General features: G+C 45.4%; 1 protein-coding gene and 1 pseudogene across 3 annotated transcripts in view; both read left to right on the top strand.

Moving 5' to 3' along the window:
- Window positions 1–766: 766 nt before the first annotated feature.
- On the top strand, window positions 767–2,121 carry LOC138816560 (cAMP-regulated phosphoprotein 19 pseudogene; annotated as a pseudogene).
- Window positions 2,122–3,089: 968 nt separating this feature from the next.
- Ptpn22 (protein tyrosine phosphatase non-receptor type 22) overlaps window positions 3,090–22,274 on the top strand; it is a 46,209-nt gene continuing 27,024 nt past the window's right edge. The window contains exons 1-11 of one of the 3 annotated variants that reach the window (XM_070006379.1): window positions 3,090–3,187; window positions 3,644–3,763; window positions 14,486–14,594; window positions 15,526–15,602; window positions 15,721–15,816; window positions 16,250–16,288; window positions 16,668–16,739; window positions 16,827–16,886; window positions 18,208–18,350; window positions 19,104–19,170; window positions 21,117–21,194. In XM_070006379.1, the coding sequence (XP_069862480.1) occupies window positions 3,146–3,187; window positions 3,644–3,763; window positions 14,486–14,594; window positions 15,526–15,602; window positions 15,721–15,816; window positions 16,250–16,288; window positions 16,668–16,739; window positions 16,827–16,886; window positions 18,208–18,350; window positions 19,104–19,170; window positions 21,117–21,194 (903 nt within the window). In that variant the 5' untranslated portion in view covers window positions 3,090–3,145. The remainder of the gene's footprint in view (window positions 3,188–3,643; window positions 3,764–14,485; window positions 14,595–15,525; window positions 15,603–15,720; window positions 15,817–16,249; window positions 16,289–16,667; window positions 16,740–16,826; window positions 16,887–18,207; window positions 18,351–19,103; window positions 19,171–21,116; window positions 21,195–22,274) is intronic. The other 2 variants (XM_070006376.1, XM_070006377.1) reach the window with 2 other exon arrangements.

Genomic DNA, 22,274 nt, shown 5'->3' with positions numbered 1-22,274 from the left:
GCGAGCGCTCTACCACTTGAGCTACAGTGCCACTTCCGGTTTTCTGGTGGTTTATTGGAGATAGGAGTCTCACGGTCTCTCCTGCCCGGGCTGGCTTTGAACCGCGATCCTCAGATCTCAGCCTCCTGAGTAGCTAGGATTACAGGCGTGAGCCACCAGCGCCCGGCTACTTGGGTAATTTTTTTGTGTGGGGATGAGTACAGGGGCTTGAACTCAGGATCCCACGCTCTCACTGGGCTCTTTCTACCACTTGAGCCATGCCTCCATTTCCATTATTTCATCAAAAGTTCCTCATTTCTCCATGATACCTGCTGACCTTCACTGGTGACTTGTTTCCTTTCCTGACTCCTGAGCTTCCCACATGATACAAATGAGTCAACGTGCTGCCCTCGGAAAAGAATTACGTTCCCACTGCCATTCTCTATCTGTAAGAACAACTGTGAACAGGCTGGGAATGTGGCTTAGTGGTGGAGTGCTTGCCTTGCATCCATGAAGCCCTGGGTTCGATTCCTCAGTACTACATACACAGAAAAAGCCAGAAGTGGATCTGTGGCTCAAGTGGTAGAGCGCTAGCTTTGAGAAAAAGGAGCTCAAGGAACAGTGCCCAGGCCTGAGTTTAAGTCCCAGGTCTGGCCAAAAAAAAAAAAAATTGTGAACAATGAAGTAGTTTAAGTTTTTGTTTTCTCTTTCAGTGTGTTCTCTGCTGCTGGAGTGGTCTGTGCAGGAAATGGCCTTTCAGCTAGGTGATTGAGGTTGAGTTATTTCACAGTATTTTTTCACCTTTTGGGTTTCACAGGAAACTCAGTTTTTTTGTTTGTTTTGGTCCTGGGGCTCAAATTCAGAGCCTGGGCACTGTCTCTGAGGTTTTTTTGTCCAAGGCTGTAGCATTCTACCACTTTGAGCCATAGCACCACTTCTGGTTTTCTGATGGTTTATTGGAGATAACAATCTCACAGGTTTTCCTGCCCAGGCTGCCTTCAAACTGCAATCCTCAGATCTCAGCCTCCTGAGTAGGATTACAGGTGTGTCACCAGCATAGGATAATTTTGTTTTTTTCCTTTAGCCTTTTTTGCTCAAGACAGGCACTTTACCACTTGAGCCACACCTCCATTTCTGAGTTTTTGCTGGTTAACTGGAGAAAAAATTGTATAAGTTTTCTGCCTGGGAGACATCGAGGAGGTGGAGGAATGGGGTTAAGGAGCATCATGTCAGCGGAAGTCCTTAAGGCAGCCTCAGCTGAGGAGCAAAAGGAAATGGAAGATAAAGTGACTAGTCCAGAGAAAGCTGAAGAAGCACAAAATTAAAAGCAAGATATCCTCCCCTGGGACAGAAGCCTGGGGGTTCAGATTTTCTAAGGAAACGATTACAGAAAGGGCAAAAATATTTTGATTCTGGAGATTACAACATGGTTAAAGCAAAGATGAAGAAGAAGCAACTGCCCACTGCAGCTCCGGACAAGACAGAGGTCACTGGGGACCACATTCCCACTCCACAGTACCTTCCTCAGCGGAAATCATCCCTTGTCGCTAGCAAGCTGGCTGGCTGATTCAAAGAGCTGAACTGCATGAATCTTCTAATTCCCAGTATTCCTCCTTAATATGTTACTTATCCACTTCTGTTTCTTTTCATTCACTAAGTCTTTTGAGACTGACAGCTTTGCAGGTAGCGGTAGTGTGTGCTGCTATTGTAAGGGACTGTTCTTTTGTAGAGGTTTGCTTAGCTTAACAGTGCATTGATGAGAAGGACATGTTAGAACAACATAAGCAATCTACTTGAAAATAATTGTGTATATTATCTAACTTCTAATGTAGGACTGGTTTCAACAACTAACAAAGCAAGTTGTACCCTTTTAATGTTCTTTCTTTCTCCATCTTAATTATATCTTCATACGCTAACTCCTGTTTAATATGACCTCTCTTGATTTCTTTTGTATTTCCTTCTGGATTTTGTAAAATGGAAGTTTAAGACCACAAGTTGGAAGAAAAGTCACATACTCAAACACAAGTTGATGGGGCTCCAAAAGATTGGAATAACTATGTTTCATAGCCTTCAACCTGTCTCAGCGTTCACAGTAGAATCCATTCCAGTATCACATGTGGCTTCAGTGCTTAGCAGCTGTTGGTGAAGTTTGCCCCCCCCTTTTGTGGCATTACAACCTTTTCATGGTGGAAGATGTGAATGAAGCGTGCATGTACAGTGACTGTGTTGCATTCATTTTTGTGCTATTTTTGTAAATACAATAGTTTTGCACAACCTTTCAAAAAAAGTTTTCTGCCTGGGCTGACTTTGAACCTCTATCCTCAGAACTCAGCCTTCAGAGTAACTAGGATTGTAGGTGAGAGCTACTGGTGACCAGCCAGACTCATTTTGTTCATGTATTATTTATCTAATGTCTGCCCTCAAAGATCTAGTTATTTTGGAGTTAGGTCTTAGGTAGATTTGTACCATTGAGAAGAGAATTTATGTAAATACATGTGGGAGGCTTTTCTAGAACATTTGGCCTGTATGGCCAAAAGACCACAAACAGGGCCGGGCACTGGTGGCTCACACCTGTCATCCTAGCTACACAGGAGGCTGAGATCTGAGGATCACAGTTCAAAGCCAGTCCGGGCAGGAAGGTCCATGAGACTCTTATCTTCAATAAACCACTAGAAAACTGGAAGTGGTACTATGGCTTAAGTTGTAGAGCACTCGCCTTGAGCTGAAGAGCTGAGGGACAGTGCCCAGGCCCAGAGTTCAAGCCCCACGACTGACAAAAAAAAACAAAAAAACAAAAAACCCACACAGGACAGCTTCATTCACAAAACAGTGTCTCTGCTAACTTTCTGACCTGGAATCTCTACGTCTCAGCCAAGGGCCCCTTTTCCTTTCATCTGTCCCTTCCCTGTTGGCCAGCAGTGCCTGGGCGTCCAGTAGCCGCCTGGTTGCGCTCGCACTGTGAGGACCGCTGGCTTCGTGTGCATGCACACCAGCACATACAACCACAGGAAGCTCACACATGGCAGGGGACTGAAGTGCTGAGAACGCCACCACACCCCAGCCCCGGGAGAGGAGGCTGAGAAGCAGCCCATTTTATTTCATCCAAGAGCGAATTTGATGTCTGTGTGACAGATGGAAGAGTTCTGAATTAAACTGCACTACTTGGATGATGACGGACCATTGTGACAAGAACCTGCTCACAGTCCGGGTAGGAGCTGTGCAACTGCTTAGCAGTGTCCTCTGTTTTCCGCAGTTTGTTCAGTATGGGAGGGGCTTTGTGTTCTCTGGAGGTGGGGAGAGGCAGAACTCACCCCTCAGACCTGTAGTTCTGGCTCTCTTCTGAGAAGCAAAATGAGAGGTAAAGCTCACTTCAAGGTGATGGGGTGGAACATTCTCAGAGCTGAGACCACATTTGAAGTCCTGGTGAGCCTTGTGTCTGTTCCCACATGAGCTGTAGCCAGGCTCCTCGGCTAGGGGGAAGGCGCTAGGGCCCTGCCGGGGGTGATGGCTCTGTGTGTAGTGTGACCACAGGCTGCTTTCGCACTAATTTCCTCTAGGCTTTGATGATGTCACTAAACCACAACCTTCAGCATGCTAAGCTCCGGCAGCAGAGGTAGCTTCTTGGTGGTGTCTGGGCCCTGACACACATTTGTACACCCTCCAGCTCTCTCACAGACTGCTTCTGTTGTCCGGCAGCATGGACCAAAGAGAAATTCTGCAGAAGGTCCTGCATGCCATCCAAAGCAAGCAAGTGAACAGTGAGGAGATTGCTAGTGAATTTCTGGTGAGTCCTGTGGCGCACACTCTTATCCTATTTACTTGTTGTGGCAACTTCTCCAGACCAAATGGCCCTTGGAGAATAGGTGCCCAGCACCACAAAGGAGGACGTGGAGGAGTCAGACTGCTCTGCGGTGTTCATGGATATTTTAAGTAAGGCAGAAATCATGCTTGTGATGTTTTGTTTGCTGCTACTTTTGAATTCGACTAGGAATTCCCCAGAGGAATATAAAACTCCAGATATGTAGATACTAATACCAACTGATGTCTGGTGTTCCCTGGGAGGGATTATAATTTATGCTTCAAATTACTAAGTTTTTGTGCCAGTACTATGGCTTAAAACTCAGGACCTAGGCATTGTCCTTGAGCTTTTTGCTCAAAGCCAGTATTCTTACACTTGAGCCACTGCTCCACCTGCAGCTTTTTCTTTGATCCTTAACTGAAAATAAAAGTCTCATGGACTTTTCTGCCTGGACTGTAACCCTGATCATTAGGTCTCTACCTCCAGAGTAGCTAGGATTATAGTTGTGAGCCACTGGCATCTGGTACAAATTACTAACTTTAATTAGGAGGAAAAGGACCACAGTTAACTTTTCATGGATCTTATGTTTTTAGCCTCCTATGGGATTCCATTTGAAAGAGCATCAGAACTACTCATTGCCACTTTTTTCTCTGTTTTAGGACATGTGTGTGTGTTTGTAGTAACAGGATTTCCTTTAACGCTTCTTTTTTGTGCCGGTGCTAGCCTTAAACTCAGGACCTCTGTCACTTGGCTTTTCTGCTCAAGGCTGGCTCTCTACCACTTGATTATTTATTTATTTATTTTTGGGTCCGGTTGTGGGGCCTGAACTCTGGGCCTGGGCGCTGTCCCTCAGCTCTTCAGTTCAAGGCTAACGCTCTACAACTTGAGCCACAGCGCCACTTCCGGTTTTTTCTTTTTGCTTATGTGGTGCTGAGGAATGGAACCCAGGGTCTCATGCATGAAAGGCAAGCGCTCTACCACTGAGCCACCTTCCCAGCCTTCTACCACTTGAGTCTAGATGTGGATCCGCTTTTATTGCTTGGAGAGGTAAACTGGCTGGGGGGGGGGGAGAGGGAGGTGACAAGTGGACAACTGAGGGCATGTAGAGAGACGTGAGTGTTCGATGGTGCTGGCCAGGCCTCATTCACCCAGGAACCTGGCATGTCAGATGACACCCAGTGTTGGATAATAACTGATCATGTGTTTTGGAACACTTCCAACTGGTGATTCAAAACTATAAGAGCATTAAGCCTCAGCGTTTTAGATGTGAAGTGGGAAAAAAACAAGGGGATGGACTTGATCCCGACAACCAGATTACCAACTTGACATGTTCCTTAATGTCTCCAAATCTGTTTTCTAACTTACAAAATGAGGATCATAATTTATGTCCTACTCATCCTCACAAGGCTCTTGTGATGATTATCAATAGTTTTCCAGGCTCCAGTGGCTCACACCTGTCATCCTAGCTACCCAGGAAGCTGAGGTCTGAGGATTGCAGATCTAAGCCAGCTGGGCAGAGAAGTCCATGAAACTCTTTACTCTCTAATTAAGCACCAAAAACAGCCAGAAGTAGAGCTATGGTCAAGTGGTAGAGAGCTAGCCTTGACTTTTGAAAAAAGCTCTGGGACAGCCCAGGCCCTGAATTCAAGTTCCATGGCCTGGACCAAAACAACAACAACAACAACAAAAACAATAGTTATAATAACCAATTAAACGTGAGCCCAGCATGATAGCGCATGACTGTGCTCCCAGCTACCTGGGGATGAACAGGACTACCCTGGAGGCAGCTTGGCCAACTTAGGGCCAACCTGCCTCAAAAAAAAAAAAAAAGGCAGTCATTTGTAATATTTATTTATTTATTTATTTATTTGGGTCCAGTTGTGGGGCCTGAACTCTGGGCCTGGGCGCTATTCCTCAGCTTTTCAGTGCAAGGCTAGTGCTCTACCACTTGAGCCACAGTGCCACTTCTGGCTTTTTTCTTTTTGCTTATGTGGTGCTGAGGAATTGAACCCAGGGTCTCATGCATGCAAGGCAAGCGCTCTACCACTCAGCCACCTTCCCAGCCCCTTGTAATACTTATTGAACACCTACTATGTGCCGGATTTGGTTTTGGTTTTAGTGAATGGAATAAACAATTCTTTTACTGACTAGGGATATCACTCAGCTGGTAACAAGTGTAAGGCTCCGAGTTCAAACCCAATACCACCAAGTAAGTTAATAAATAACAACCATGAAAAATGCCTTTGCCCTCCAAGACTAGCACTCTGCTGCCAGGCTTCTGCTGTCAGCTCAGCTCAGCTCAGCTCAGCATCATGGCTGGCCAGGCTGAATGAATGCTTTTTTTTTTTTTGTCATGGGGCTTTAACTTGGGGCCTTGGCGCTGTCCCTGAGCTTCTTTTGCTCAAGGCTAGCACTCTACCACTTGAGCCACAGCCCCACTTCTGACTTTTTCTGTGATTAATTGGAGATAAGAGTCTCACAGACTTTCCTACCTAGGCTGGCTTTGAACGGTGATCCTCAGATCTCAGCCTCCCGAGTATCTAGGATTAAAGGCTTGAGCCACCGGTGCCCGGCCAGCACGAACTCCTGAGTTACTACAGAGTGGGTAGAGAGGAAGTATGTGCCGGCCTCTAGATTACCAATCCCGAGCCAAATTCGGTGGGAAAAAGAGCTGAGGGGTAATACCAGCATTTTATTCTGTTTATGTGTTTGTTTGTTTAAATAGTGCAGTCTAGGGGCTGGAAAGGTGGCTCAGTGGTGGATTGCTTGCCTGGCATGTATGAGGCCCTGGGTTCAATTCCTCAGTATCTCATAAGCAGAAAAGACTGGAAGTGGTGCTGTGGCCTTGAGCTGAAGCACCCAGACCCAGAGTTCAGGCCCCACAACCAACAACAACAAAAAATAAATAAATAAAATAAATAGTGCAATCTACATCTCTAATATTTCACCTCTCTTAAGCTCAGGCCACCAAATTATAGCAGTTACCTACCTTCCATCTAGTTTCTCTGCTTCAGGTTTTGTCCCACCTTTCATTTTCTTCCCCCTGTGTGTACTGGGGCTTCAACTCAGGGCCTCATCGGCTCACTTGGCTTTTCCACTCAAGCAGTTACTCTGCTACTTAAGTAACACCTCTACTTCCCCAAGTGATCTTTTCATAATACAGAATACGGTCATGTCTTCTCTGCTTAAGAACTTTCATAGGTTGTTTTTGTTTCTGTTTGTTTGTTTGGGTGCTGGTCCTGGGGCTTGAACTGGGGTCTGGGCACAGTCCCTGAGCTTTTTTTTTTTTTTTTTTTAATTTTATTTTATTTTATTTGAGAACATACTGTACAGAGGGGCTACAATTACATGGGCAGGATAATGCATACATTTCTTACCAAGCATTGCAGCCTCCTCCTTTGTTTACCCTTCACCTCCCTTCCCAGCCTCTCCCCTCCCCCCACCCAATTCCCTGAGCTTTTTTGCTCAAGTCTAGCATTCTCCCACTTGAGCCACATCTCCATTCCAGCTTTTCGGGGGTGGCTAACTGGAGGTAAGAGATTCATGGACTTTCCAGCCTGGGATGGCTTTGAACCACCATCTTTCAGATCTCGGCCTCTAAAATAGTTTGGAGGCTAGTACCTGGCTTAGGTTTTATGTTTTTAAGCTGGTTCCAATTGAGAACTACAGCATACACTTAGAAAAGTACATAAAAGATGTGCGTATAAACTTAAAGCAGCTATCTCAGGGGCCAGCCCGTGATCAGGTCTGACCTAGAAGACCTCCAGCCCGTGATCAGGTCTGACCTAGAAGACCTCCTTCCTCCCTGCGGCTGGCCTCCACCCCCACTGTACCCATGGTACTCATCACTTCCTTGCTTCCCTGGCTTCTAATTTGTGTTGGGTGGGGATTTAGTGGAACCTCACGACTCACTGACTCACGTCCTCCGGTGGAAAAACAGCCTTGCCCTCAGCCCAGACACAGGTGTTCTGTAGCTCTGGGGAGGGATGGCTAGCATGGACAGTGCAACTGGTGCTATTAAATCATAGGGCTTTCCATCTGTCTTAAGGCCTAAATGAATTCTCTCCGGACAGGATGCTTCTGGTTTCAGGGCTCGTTCTGTGACACCTGGCCACCAGTCGTCTAAGTGGTGATGGACATGGGAATTACCAAAAGATCTGGGTACTTCTGGGCCCATGCCCCATATTACCTCCCCCTTCTCACCCCCTTCCTCCCCCCTGCCCTGTAGGCCCTCTCTCCTGCTTGGCTGGACACCTCTGTGCCGAGCCTAGGATCTGTGATGGGACTGACAGCCCTGATGTGACTGGCAGCCAGGCAGTGCCAGGTACTCGGGCCTTGCCCTGAGACAGAGGAAGGTGGCTAACTTCCTTTCAGTATTCTGTGCCTTCATCATTCCTGCATTCCTCTCCCTCATTAGCATTCAGGAATTCTGCTGTCCATTCATGGTTACTTCCTCAGAGAAACCTACCCTCCCTTCCTCTTCTCTTTCTCCTCCTTCCTTCCTTCCCCCCCTCCTTCTTCCCTCCCTCCCCTCCCTCCCCTCCCTCCTTTCCTTTCCCTTCCTTTCCCTTCCTTTCCTTTCCTTTCTTCCTGTCTCCCTCCTTTCCCTTCCTTACCTCTTTCTTTTTCCTCCCTCTCTTCTTTTTCCCTTCCTCTCTCCCTCACTCCTTCCCTTCTCCCTCTCTTCTTGTTCTCTTTTGAAAATGACCTTAATTCAGTTTAGCGATAGAAAACCATGCACAAGCCAGGTGCTGATGGCAGGAAAGTCTGAGTGCCTTTGTTGTTGTTGGTCATGGGGCTTGAATCCAGGCCTGGGCACTGTCTCTGAGCAATTTTGCTCAAGGATAATGCTCTACCACTTTGAGCCACAGCTCCACTTCCCGTTTTCTGGTGGTTAATTGAAGATAAGAGTCTCCCAGGGCTGGGAAGGTGGTTCAGTGATAGAGTGCTTGCCTTGCATGGCTGAGGCCCTGGGTTCGATTCCTCAGCACCACATAAGCAAAAAAGAAAAAAGCTGGAAGTGGCGCTGTGGCTCAAGTGGTAGAGTGCTAGCCTTGAGCTGAAGAGCTGAGGGACAGCACCCAGGCCCAGAGTTCAGGCCCCATGACTGGACCCCCCCCCCCAAAAAAAAAAGAGTCTCCCAGACTTTCCTGCCTTGTCTGGCTTAAACCTCAGTCCTCAGATCTCAGCCTCCTGAATAGCTAGGTGTGAGCTACCAGTACCCAGATGTCTCTCCCTCTCGCTGGCACTCACCCTCTCCCTCCCTCTCCCTCTCCCCCTCCCTCCCTCTCTCTCTCTCTCCCTCTCTCCCCCATCTCTTTTTTTTTGGGGGGGGTCCGGTCATGGGGCCTGAACTCTGGGCTTGGGCACTGTCCCTCAACTCTTCGGCTCAAGGCTAGCACTCTACCACTTGAGCCACAGCACCACTTACGGCTTTTTTCTTTTTTGCTTATGTGGTGCTGAGGAATGGAACCCAGGGCCTCATGCATGCAAGGCAAGCACTCTACCACTGAGCCACCTTCCCAGCCCCCCACCCCAGTCTCTTTTTTGTCGGTTAGTGGGGTTTGAACTCTGGGCCTGGGCACTGTCTCTCAGCATTTCAGCTCAAGGCTAGCACTCTACCGCTTGAGCCACAGAGCCACTTGCAGTTTTCTCGTGGTTTATTGGAGATAAGAGTCTTACAGACTTTTCTTGCCCAGGCTGGCTTTGAACCTCAATCCTCAGATCTCAGCCTCCTTAGTAACTAGGATTACAGACAGGAGCCCCCAGTGCCCGCTCTCAATCTCTCTTGTGAGACTCTTATCTCCAATTAACCACCAGAAAACCAAAAATGGAGCTGTGGCTCAAAGTTGTAGTGCACTGTCCTTGAGCAGAAAAGCTCAAGGACAGCACCCAAACCCTGAGTTCAAGTCCCACAACCTACACAAAAAGCTTAGTCCTGACTTCGTGAGGCCAGGATCCCATCTGTGGTAGTTTCTTGAAGAGAGGGGCACAAATCTGCAAGCTGAGTGAATGAGTTAGCTTATGAGCACACACGGAATCTAGTTTTCCACCCATCCTACCCTATCTAGGATCTCGCCACTCCATTCTCTCAGCCACTCTTCCCTGGTGTTCCTAACAGTGCCTCCTCCTGGGGAGTTATTCCTCACTTTGTTGGCTGGCAGAGAAATCCTTTTACCCTTCGACCTCCCTTCTTTCCAAACTTCAACTATAAACTATGTGGGGTGGCCACATAGTCCAGCTTTCTCCTTGAGTGTGTGTGTGTGGCGGGGGGGAGGTTGCGTGGTGGCATGTGGCAGTACTGGGGTGTGAACTCAGAGGTTCAGACTTTTACATTTTTCTGCTCATGGCTGGTGCTCTATCACTTGAGCACACCTCTCCTTCCATTTTCTTGCTGGTTAGTGGGAAATAAAAGTCTGTTGGATTTGTCTGCCTGGGTTGGCTTCAAACTGCAATTCTCAGATCTCAGCCTCCTGAGTAGCTAGGCTACTTTTACTTTCTCTCTTCTACTCTTTTCTTCCTATTTTCAGGCTCCCCTGATTTCGGGGAGTGACACCTATTCCAAGTACATGCTATGGAATTAGCACAGTGACCTCTCCCCAGACTACTGATACACGCTAATAAAATTCCCTCATCTCTAGTGTGGTCTGTCAGCTCTGCCAACTCTGCACTGCTCCATTCTCTGTTGGGCACCGGAGCCTGGTGTCTGGCAGGGAGAGAAGAGGAATTAAAAAAAAAAAAGTGCTTTGCCGTGGTCTGACCCTGGGTTGATATCAGGGGAAAACTCAGAATTTCCACAGTAGGTTATCCGTTCTGTAGGTGTTTTCTGTATGATGTTACTGAACGTCTCCTTTGTCCCCAGCCTGAGGACTCCAGGAAAGAGAAAACAATAGGAAAAGAGAAAGCCATTTTGTTCCTTGTGGAAGGTTCCAGTGGAGGCTAAACAAGAATATACGACACCCATTCAGAACCTGTATCTGTGGTATTTTATCAAAATCATTGGAAAGACTTTGTCTGTAGCATTCTTGGAAAGCATTCTACAGCAAAGCAAAAACAACAACTAAAACCCAACAAGAACACAGTATGACAAGGAGCATGTTCTGGGATATGTTCTGGAGATTTCCAGAAAGTTCTCTTCAAGAAATCTAAATCTTTGCATGGCAGAGTGAAAATGACCATTCAGAGGGTGCATAAGGTCAATGAGTGTAGAAATACTGTATAGTTTCCTATGTGCCTGGTGTTAGTTAAATGTTCTGAAATTTCTAAATTAGGTCACTAGTATTTCTATCTTGATATACGAATATGATGTACAGATAGCAGTCCAGCATCCCTTCCTGCTCCAACTACGGAAACCCAGAAGGATTCAACCCATGATGCAAATAAGACTAAAGAACTATGTAAGCTGGGCATCAGTGGCTCACACCTGTAATCCTACCTACTCAGGAGCCTGAGATCTGAGGATTGCAGTTCAAAACCGCTTCCAGTTTTTTGAGTGGTTAATTGGAAATATGAGTGTCATGGACTTTTCTTCCAGGGCAGGCTTCTAACCACAATCCTCAGATCTCAGCCACAGCTAGGATTACAGGTGTGAGCCACCTGCACCTAGCTCTGAAATTGTTTTGAGTTTAGGAAAAATGTGCAAAGCACAGATGACATAATTATGCCTAATGAATGAGCAGAGAAAGAAATGAGTGAAGATCAGCATCAGTCCTCGTAGCTGGCTATAAGGGAAAGACCCTACAGTTAAGTATTGGTCATACTTGTGGACGGCATGTCTATTAGTTGCTGCTGTATCACAGCCATGCAGAATGCTTGAGAGAGGAAAGACTTGCCTCAGCTGTCCACGGTTTCTGTCCACGGCTGCTTGGCTGCGGGGCTGCGGTGATACTGAGCCATCTCTGCCGAGTGAGCACAGGGGAGCAGTTACTTTCTTCATGGTCCCAGAAAATAGAAAGACATCAACAGACAGGAACTGGACAGAGTACACCCTCTGAACACACCTCTAATGTCCTCCTTCCACCAGGCTGCTCTGCCTTGTCCTGTCACTGTGTTCCATAACACAGTGTTATGGAACGTTATGGGCGTTAATCAATCCATTGAATAGGTCAGAGTTCCCAGGATCCAAGCACGCCCCTAAAGTCTGTCCATTTGTATCAGCCCAGTCTCCAGGACCTGAATCCGTGGGGAAACTTTATACCCAACCCAGAACATTCTGTCCCTTACCCCTAAAGAGTCGTGGCCATCTTAAAAAGCAAAATGCATTTAATCCAACACTAAGAGTCCTCAAAGATTCAAAATTCTGGCATTCTCCAGAGTTCGAGTCTATATTTGAACTGTGGTGCAGCATCTGCAGCTCAAAAGCTGAAGTCTAAAGCTGCCTCTAAGACTCAAGGCAAACACTTAGCTATGAGACTTAATAAAATTAAAGATAAATTACATATTTCCAAGATGCAGTGATGCAGTCCCATTCTACTAGAAAGGAGAGTGAGGCCAAAGGGAGACAAAAGCACAAGGCAAACAATTAGGGTTGAAATGTAAGTAAGTCTGAATCAGTTACATAAATCAACAAGCACCTATATGCCTTCCATGAGTACACTTTGTCTCCATGCAAATGTGTGTGTGTGTGTGTGTGTGTGTGTGTGTGTGTGTGTGTGTGTGTGTGTGTATGTGTGTGTACTCTATACAGGTACTGGGACTTGAACTCAAGGCCTTGGGTTGCTCCTTAGCTTTTTTTCTATTCAAGGCTGGTGCTCTATTACTTAGGCTACACCTCCACCTCTGGCTCGTTGGTGGAGGTAAGACTTGTCTCTTGAGTTGTCTGACCAGGCTGGCTTTGATCCCAAGATCACAGCCTCCTGAAAAGCTAACCACTGGAGCTAAGATTTGAGGATACCATGCTAAAACCGAGTAATTCTCAATCAGAAGACAGAAAAGAAGAGAGGACTAAAAGGATATAATGGGAAGTGGCAAAGACGAGTCAAACAAGGAAGAGAAGCAAGATGTAATTTAGACTAATAAGGGCCAAGGAATGAGGAAATTTCAAAACAGAAGCTAAAGATTGAGAAGATGGGGGCTGGGAAGGTGGCTCAGTGGTAGAGTGCTTGCTCGCATGCATGAGGCCTTTGGGTTTGATTTCTCAGTATCACATAAACAGAAAAAAAATGGAAGTGGCATTGTGGCTCAAGTGGTAGAGTGCTCACCTTGAGCTGAAGAGCTGAGGGACAGCACCCAGGCCCAGAGTTCAGACCCTATGATGGACAAAAAAAAAAAAAAAAAGACTGAGATGGCCCAGGGTTGTAGCCCATGGGAGAAACTCATGTTTCTCATATAACCAACCCTACACTGAATAGTGGGGAAAATGATGAAAATTATTTTTTTTAGCATAAGCAGATATTTTTATTGATAGTCCTAGATGCTTTTCTCCCTTTGCTTTTGGAAACTGACCAGGTCTCACATAGACTTAGTTGATGAAATTTAGAACAAGAATAATTTCTAACATAGAGCCAAAGAGGAATTGCTTCCTCTAACCTGTTTTTCTTTCTTTCTTTCTTTCTTTTTTTTTTTGTCAGTTGTGGGGCTTGAACTCAGGGCCCGGGCACTGTCCCTCAGCTCTTCAGCTCAAGGCGAGCGCTCTACTACTTGAATCACAACACCACTTCCAGATTTCTGAGTGGTTTATTAGAGATAAGAGTCTCATGGACTTTCCTGCCCAGGCTGGCTTTGAACCATGATCCTCAGATCTCAGCCTCCTGTGTAGCTAGGATTACAGGCGTGAGCCACTAGTGCCCAGCTAACCTAAGTTTTGTTCCATAGTATAGTACTAGAAAATGGGAATCATTTTAAGGAAATTATTATCATGACGACTCCTGTTCAGTACTGTTGAGTTATTTCCTGCCTGTCCCAGATGCTATTAAGAGTATTATTTGAGGCTGGGCTGAAGTGGTAGAGTACCAGCTGTGAGCCCGGAGGACCTGGATTCAAGTCTGAATACTGGCACCAAAACCAAAAACGCTGTGGAATGGAAACATTTGCATTTCAATAGATGTAGACAGAGTTTGCTTTAGCTTCATTTCCATTTAGGAAAAAAAAAGTCATCAGTAAAAAGACTGATGGAACTTACTGACTTTCCTGTTGACCAGTGTAGTGCAGAGCAATTGTAAGGAAAATAAATCAAGTTTTAGTGTCTGCTGGTTGGGTGGAACATTTAGCTTGCTTTCAGAAGGTATTTGCTTCCTTAAATACTCACCAGTTTCACCTTTAAGTTTTTGTTATCTGTGGCACAGCTGCAAAAATCGTGATCTTTTACTTCTCCTTTTACTTGCTGTTCCGATGCCCTGCTCTGAAAGCAGTCCACCCCAGAGGATGCTAAAAGACTTGAGCTGCAGTGTTTGGAAAGTGGAGAAAGAGGGCTGGGAAGGTGGCTCAGTGGTAGAGCGCTTGCCTTGCATGCATGAGGCCCTGGGTTCGATTCTTCAACACTACATAAGCATCAGAACAAAAAAGTGGGAAGTGGCCCTGTGGCTCAAGGGGTAGAGTGCTAGCCTTGAGCTGAAGAGCTGAGGAACAGCGCCCAGGCCCAGATTCAGGCCCCACGACCAGGCCACCCCCCCCCAAAAAAAAAAAAAAGTGGAGAAAGAAAGCTCTCTAGCATTAGCCTTTTACCTCCTTTATTTAGTAAAACTAACTGTTCTTGGAATTTTATTACAGAAGCTGAAAACGCAGTCCACCAAGTACAAGGCAGACAAAACCTACCCCACTACTGTGGCTCAGAGACCCAAGAATTTCAAGAAAAATAGATATAAGGATATTTTGCCCTGTAAGTTCCATTTTTCCCTCTAAACTTGTACTTTCTCTGAATTTCAATCATCTATCTTTTCTTTCTTTTTCCTTTTTTTTTTTTTTTTTAAGCTGGGGTCTTGAACTCGGGGTCTGGGTGCTGAGGGCCTGAGCTCTTTTACTCAAGACTAGCACTCTATCACTTTTAGCCACAGTGCCACATCCAATTTTCGAGTAGTTAATTGGAGATAAAGAGTCTCACCAGGACTTTTCTGCCCTGGCTGGCTTTGAACTGTGATCCTCAGATCTCAGCCTCCTGAGTAGGTAGGATTACAGGCGTGAGCCACTGATGCCCTGTTTCAACCACATATATTTAACCAGCAGATCAGAATGCACTATTTGTGATTGTAAAGATAGTACTATTGGTTGGGAATGTGGCTTAGTGGTAGAGTGCTTGCCTAGCATGCATGAAGCCCTGGGTTCAAATTCCTCAGTACCACATAAACAGAAAAAGATGGCAGTGGCGCTGTGGCTCAAGTGGTAGAATGCTAGCCTTGAGCAAAAGAAGCTCAGGGACAGTGGACAGGACTTGAGTTTAAGCCTCAGGACTGGTAGAAAAAAAAAAGATTGTACTATTGATAATTCGTTCATTCATTCATTCATTTGCTGTCACCAAACACTCATAGAGTTAGGCCCTGACTGAACCCTCTATGTCAGCCTTCTTTTTTGGGGGGGGTCCGGTCGTGGGGCCTGAACTCTGGGCCTGGGCGCTGTCCCTCAGCTCTTCAGCTCAAGGCTAGTGCTCTACCACTTGAGCCACAGCGCCACTTCCGGCTTTTTTCTTTTTGCTTATATGGTGCTGAGGAATCGAACCCAGGGCCTCAGGCTTGCAAGGCAAGCGCTCTACCACTGAGCCACCTTCCCAGCAATGTCAGCCTTCTTACTTACACTGTTGTTCTTTCGTATTTCAGATGATCATAGCCGGGTAGAGCTATCCCTGCTAACTTCTGATGAGGATTCCAGCTACATCAATGCCAACTTCATAAAGGTACTGTGAAATCAAATCATTTCATAGTTCTCTACAAACCTGAAGAAGGGGGTTGGGAAGAGAACTGAGAGGAAGGTATTTTCAGTACTCACTTCATGCAATTTCTGTTCCCCTTTAGGGAGTTTATGAACCAAAGGCTTACATTGCCACGCAGGGCCCTCTGTGCACAACCCTTCTGGACTTCTGGAGGATGGTATGGGAATATGGCGTCCTGGTAAGACAGCGTTGCTGCTCACGCTTCATCTCCTGATTCTTAAGGACAAAGAGATGACATCTTAGGGATATCAGGATGTGCTTGAGCTTTCTCATCCATTAAAACTAGTGCTTTTCTTATTGGTGGGCAGAATTTCAGGACCAGGCATGTTTTATTCAAATGTCATTCTAGTTCAAGGAAACGAAAGTTTATACCTTGACAAGCTCTTTTGCTAACAAGAATTTGCTGACTTGAATAGAGAAAATAAAAGGAAGTGAGGACAGAAAAAGGAAGAATAAGAGAAACATTTTATCAGTCACCAGGATTTCTCTTTTGCTATAGAAACAAAACAAAACAGAAAAACAGTGATGAAACCCTTCTGACTCAGGGCCCATGTGTCCTTTCTAGCTGTGCAGATATGCCAGTTTCTTTCTCTTTTACTCTTCCTCCCCAGGTCATTGTTATGGCTTGCATGGAGTTTGAAATGGGAAAGGTGAGTGGCTGCCTAGCACCTAGAGACCTAAAGGTAAAGGAAGAAGGAAAAATTGGAAGCTGGACTTTCTGTAAGTGTACCTGGGTAAAAATCATATCATCTTCTTAGTTCAAGTGAGGAATGAGTCCTAAAAGCTTTTCAACAAGAAGGACCTCTTTTATATACTTTTCCAGTATACTTAAAAAAAAAAAGTGAAGCCAGGCGTCGGTGGCTCACGCCTGTAATCCTAGCTACTCAGAAGGCTGAGATCTGAGGATTGTGGTTCAAAGCCAGCCTGGGCAGGAAAGTCTGTGAGACTCATATCTCTAATAAACCACCAGAAAACCAGAAGTGCTCTAGACTATGTTGAGAGAAATCACTGTTTGGTTTTGTGTTACAGAAAAAGTGTGAGCGCTATTGGGCGGAGCCAGGTGAGATACAGCTGGAATTTGGTCCTTTCTCCATATCCTGTGTAAGTATGATTGATGTCTGTTCTAGGATCTTCTGAGAAAGCTTATCTTTGAACTTACTAATATTTCAATCTTCTTCTTCTTCTTAGGAGGCTGAAAAAAGGAAGTCTGATTATATGATCAGAACACTAAAAGCCAAGTTCAATAGCGTAAGTGTAGATTAGAAATGGTAAGCTGGGGGGGGGGTGGATGAGGGGGAGGAGTTGGGGGAAGAAAGGGATGGTAGAGGAAAAACAAAGGAGGGGTAACAATGCTCAATAGGAAATGGACTCATTACCTTTTCATGTAACTGTAATACCTCTGTACAGTATCTTTATATATATATATATATATAAATGTAAGCTCAAAAGCCTACAGCAGGGGCTGGGAAGGTGGCTCAGTGGTAGAGCGCTTGCCTTGCATGCATGAGACCCTGGGTTCAATTCCTCAGCACCACATAAGCAAAAAGAAAAAAGCTGGAAGTGGTGCTGTGGCTCAAGTGGTCGAGCGCTAGCCTTGAGCTGAAGAGCTGAGGGATAGCGCCCAGACCCAGAGTTCAGGCCCCACGACTGGACCCAAAAAAAAAAAAAAAGCAAAAACAGAAGCCTACAGCAATCATGCAGATAAATATGTATGTGTGTGACTGGGATAGGCATGAGAGTTGGAGTCTTTGATGTCCCAAATAAGCCTTCATAGTCAAAGGTAGTAATCTGTATTCTCTGGTCTGTCCCACATCATGCATACATAAAAATGATAATATTCATAGGATGAACCTCGAATAGACCAGGGACCAACTTAGGGGCTCAGGCTGATTTAGATCCAATCTTGCCCTTTCTAAGGAGAGGGATTTAATGTCAGCCTGTCTATGACTATATGAGATAAACGATTAGGGAAAATTTGCTTTGGACTATTTCCATATTTACCTTTCTTGTAAATAGGGATATTGGGGATAAGAAAGCAGTGAGTGAGTTGGGTTCATGCCTGTAATCTTAGCTATTCATTGGAGGCTGAGATCTGAGGATCATGGTTCAAAGCCTGTCCAGGCAAAAAAGTCTTCGAGACTTTTATCTCCATTTAAACAGAAGCCAGGAGTGGATGACTCATGCCTATAATCCTAGCTACTTGCAGTTCAAAGCGAGCCCAGGAGGAAAGTCTGTGAGACTCTTATTCACAAAACAAAACAATAGCAACAAAAACCCATACTAAAAAAGCAGCTGTGTTCAAGGGTGCTAGCTTTGAACAGTGACAGAGCACAGGCCCAGAGTTCAACACAAATAAAAAGCTACAGGACAGCACCCAGACCCTGAGTTCAAACCCTAGTACTGGCAAAATAAAAGAGGGGAGGAGAATAAGTGACTTCCTGTCCTTTTGATTGTTCTCGTAAGCACTCTTGTTGCCAGAGATCTATAGAACAGAAAGCAGAATAGATGGCAGAAAATGCTATGAAGAATTAAATCAGACTCATCACTTCTTCTGCCTGCATTTTTATAGGAAACTCGAACCATCCACCAGTTTCATTATAAGAATTGGCCAGATCATGATGTTCCATCATCTGTAGACCCTCTCCTGGAGCTTATCTGGGATGTGCGTTGTTATCAAGAGAATGACCACGTTCCCATCTGCATTCACTGCAGGTAGGGTGCTGCATGTGAACTTTCCACTGAGAACTGACCGAATGTCAGTCTGGCTCAGGAAAAGGTCAATAGCAGAAACAGTCTATGAGAAATGTAACCAGAGCATCAAATTCATGTTTTTCTGTTGTTACTTTTGAGCAATATAGCTCTAGTGACTTGTAGGAGAAGTTGCTTGAGTCCTGGGCCTGATGTTTACTGTTGTGGTTTGCTCAGGAAAATGGAAACATTTGAAGTTTCATTGCCTCCAGGTTTCTTTTTCCCTCAACTCTGTTGATGAGTGGAGCTTGTGGCTCAGGTGGTGGAGCACCAGCCTTGAGTGAAAAATGCTAAGCAAGAGTGTAAGACCTAGAGTTCAAGCTCCACTACTGGGCACACACACTTTACACAAAGCCGGGTGGCTCACACTTGTAATCCTAGCTACTCAGGAGGCTGCGATCTGAGGGTTGTGATTCAAAGCCAGCCTGGGAAGGCAGACTCTTAACTCCAACCAACTAGCAAAAAGCCAGAAGTGAGAGGTTGGCTCAAATGGTAGAACACTAGCCTTGAACGGAACAAATAGTGAGAATGAGAATGTGAGACCCCAAGTTCAAGCCCCAGTACCAACACACACACACACACACACACACACACACATACACACACACACACACACACACACACACACACACACACACACACACACACACACACATCTGTGGGTGGAATTGCCTAGCTAGTCTTTACAAGTGCTCATGGTACTGTGATCTGTTTCAGTGCTGGCTGTGGAAGGACTGGCGTCATTTGTGCTGTTGATTATACATGGATGTTGCTAAAGGATGGAGTGAGTTTCTCTCAGCAAGGACTTCCTATTTGCTTACTGTGTTGCTTTCAATCTTAGGAATAGTCCCCTCCCCCATGGTTCATCTTTTTTAGAAAATTCACTTGTAGGCCCATTCTATCAGATGGTTCAGCTCATTCCCAAGATGATGGATCTAAGGGTGGAGTATGCAGCCCAGTGTTAGCAGGCTTGTCACACTTGCATTAGGCCCTAGAATGGTAAAGTAGGATCCACAGACAAAAAGCATCATCAGAACCTGAGAATTTCCTAAAAATACATATTTTGGGCCTTACCTGTGAATTAATCCAGTAGTTCTGGAGGTCCAGCAGGCTCTCTGGGTGAGTTGGGTACTTCCTAAAGTTTGAGAGCACTGCCCTAAATTACATTGCTATCTGCACGGTCTTTATCCATACTGCTTTAGCAGATGGATTCAACATATGACAAACAAACTTTGAGATTTAATTAATAAATCTTTTTTTGTTGTTGTTGTTGTTAGTTGTGGGGTTTGCACTCTGGGCCTGGGCGCTGTTCCTCAGCTCTTCAGCTCAAGGCGAGTGCTCTACCACTTGAGCAACAACGCCACTTCTGGTTTTCTGGTGGTTTATTGACGATAAGAGTCTCTTAGGGGGCTGGGAAGGTGGGTCAGTGGCAGAGTGCTTGCTTTGCATGCATGAGGCCCTGGGTTTGATTCCTCAGCACCACATAAACAGAAAAACCCGGAAGTGGTGCTGAGGCTCAAGTGGTAGAGTGCTGGCCTTGAGCTGAAGAGCTGAGGGACAGCGTGCAGGCTGAGTTCAGGCCCACAACCGATCAAAAAGAAAAAAAGTCTCTCAGACTTTCCTGCCTGGGCTGGCTTTGAACCACAACCCAGATTTCAGCCTCTTTAGTAGTTGGGATTACAGGTGTGAGCCACCAGCACCCGGCTATTGTGGGTTAGGAAATGGGAAGTTGTAACAAGTGGGCTTTAGACTTTATCTACTCATTTATTTAAAGTCTCATATTTGCTTATCTACTGAACATTTGTTCATTTTTAGTTTTGGACATCAGACCTGCCCTCCCTTCCATGTGAAATCACTGTGCAGAGTTTCTTCAATCTATTCTAAGGAAAATACCAGTCTCTAAATCATGAAACAAGTGATTATAAACCACTGGTGGCTCACACCTATAATACCAGTGACTCATGGCTCTAAGCCGGCTGGGGAAGGAAAGTCTGTGAGACTCTTTTTTTTTTTTTTTTTGTCGGTCGTGGGGCTTGAACTCTGGGCCTGGGCGCTGTCCCTCAGCTCTTCAGCTCAAGGTTAGCGCTCTACCACTTGAGCTACAGCGCCACTTCCGGTTTTCTGGTGGTTTATTGGAGATAGGAGTCTCACGGTCTCTCCTGCCCGGGCTGGCTTTGAACCGCGATCCTCAGATCTCAGCCTCCTGAGTAGCTAGGATTACAGGCGTGAGCCACCAGCCCGGCTTGTGAGACTCTTATCTCCAATTAACTGACAAAAAGCTGGAAGTGGAGCTGTGGCTCAAGTGGTAGAGTGCTAGCCTTGAGCACAAAAGCACAGGGACAGTACCCAGGCCCTGAGCTCAAACCCCAGGACTGACACACACACAAAAAAAACAAAAACAAAATACATGTTCTTTCTCTGACATTATTCCAGTTAGGAGAGGAAGATGTCACAGTGGCAATGATTTAGTCACCAAGGAGAAAGAGGATATTTCCTTGGGCTGGGAAAGTAGCTCAGTGGTAGAGCGCTTGCCTTGCGTGCATGAGGCCCTGGGTTTGATTCCTCAGCACCCCATAAGCAAAAAGAAAAAACCCGGAAGTGGCACTGTGGCTCAAGTGGTAGAGCACTAGCCTTGAGCCGAAGGACCGAGGGATAGTGCCCAGGCCCAGAGTTTAGGCCCCACGACCCGACCCCCCCAAAAAAGGAGTATTTTCTCTTCTTATTTGATAGATAATTCCAGAGAACTTCAGTATCTTTAATTTGATCCAAGAAATGAGAACACAGAGGCCTTCATTAGTTCAAACTCAGGTAAGGATTATGGCAAACAGATTTGAGCATGTGAATATAAACCCCAGGAATGGCACAAAAATGAACAGTCATATAGATAAGTGTTTCAAGAGCTTTCTTTCCCCCTCTTGTTTTTCTCCTTTTGGAGTACTGAGGACAGAGCACAGGACCTGGCATGTGCTAGGCAAGCAATCTACCACTAATCCTCTCCCCAGACTGCAAGCTCTTGTAAATAAACTTGTACCTAGGTTTACAGAGTGAGCACCTGATAATGGCAACTTAAATATTTTAATCTAGAAATTGTGAATCAAAGGGAAAACGAACACTTAATAATGCAAAAGTTATCTCTTTGCCCCACATAGCTTTGGGAAAAAATACTTTACAGTGGAAAAAAAATACTTTTTTCCCCCATGTGCTCACAGTCTTGCAGGCAGTTTATGTATTCAGCATGTAGGAGGAAGTTTATGTGAGGTGAAAGCATTAGCTGCTTTAGTGCTGTAAGACTGAAAAGATGATCATTGTAAATATGTAAAGACTCCAGGAAGTATGTGGCCCAGGTATGCAAACTGTAATATTAAACTAAGAAAACCACACCATTTTGGGGAAAAAAAATTCCATTGCTGCCTTCCTTTTAGGATTTGAAGACAGCTGAACAAGACCTCAGATTTTGGCATTATCAGTGACTAGATGAACCGATATCTCAATAGTTGTAGCTTCTTTTTCTGATACCACTGTAACCACAAAATGGCAGTCTAGCCAGGAGTGCTTCCTGTCTGAATATTCAAAAAAAAGTTTAAAGCATGACAGTTTTGGTTGATATAGATGTTATATTGTTCTGCTAAGAACACCTTTAGAAAATTTATTAGATTGTTGTGTTTGTATATTGTACAGTACTGGGATTTGAACTCAGGACCTTGCACTCAGTCTTGGCGTTTTTGCATAAGGCTGGCACTCTACTACTTGAGCCACCGCTTCACATCTGGCTCTTTACTAGGTGGTTGGACTTTCTTGCCTGGGGTGTCTGGTTCCACAGATCTCAGCCTGCTGAGTAGCTAAGATTACAGGTGTGAGCCATGAGAGTGCCCAGATATTCTTTTATTT

The sequence above is a fragment of the Dipodomys merriami genome, unplaced genomic scaffold (assembly GCF_024711535.1).
Source record: "Dipodomys merriami isolate MVZ:Mamm:240054 unplaced genomic scaffold, mDipMer1.0.p SCAF_7, whole genome shotgun sequence".
NCBI lineage: Eukaryota > Metazoa > Chordata > Mammalia > Rodentia > Heteromyidae > Dipodomys > Dipodomys merriami.
This window is presented reverse-complemented; position numbering and strand designations above follow the sequence as displayed.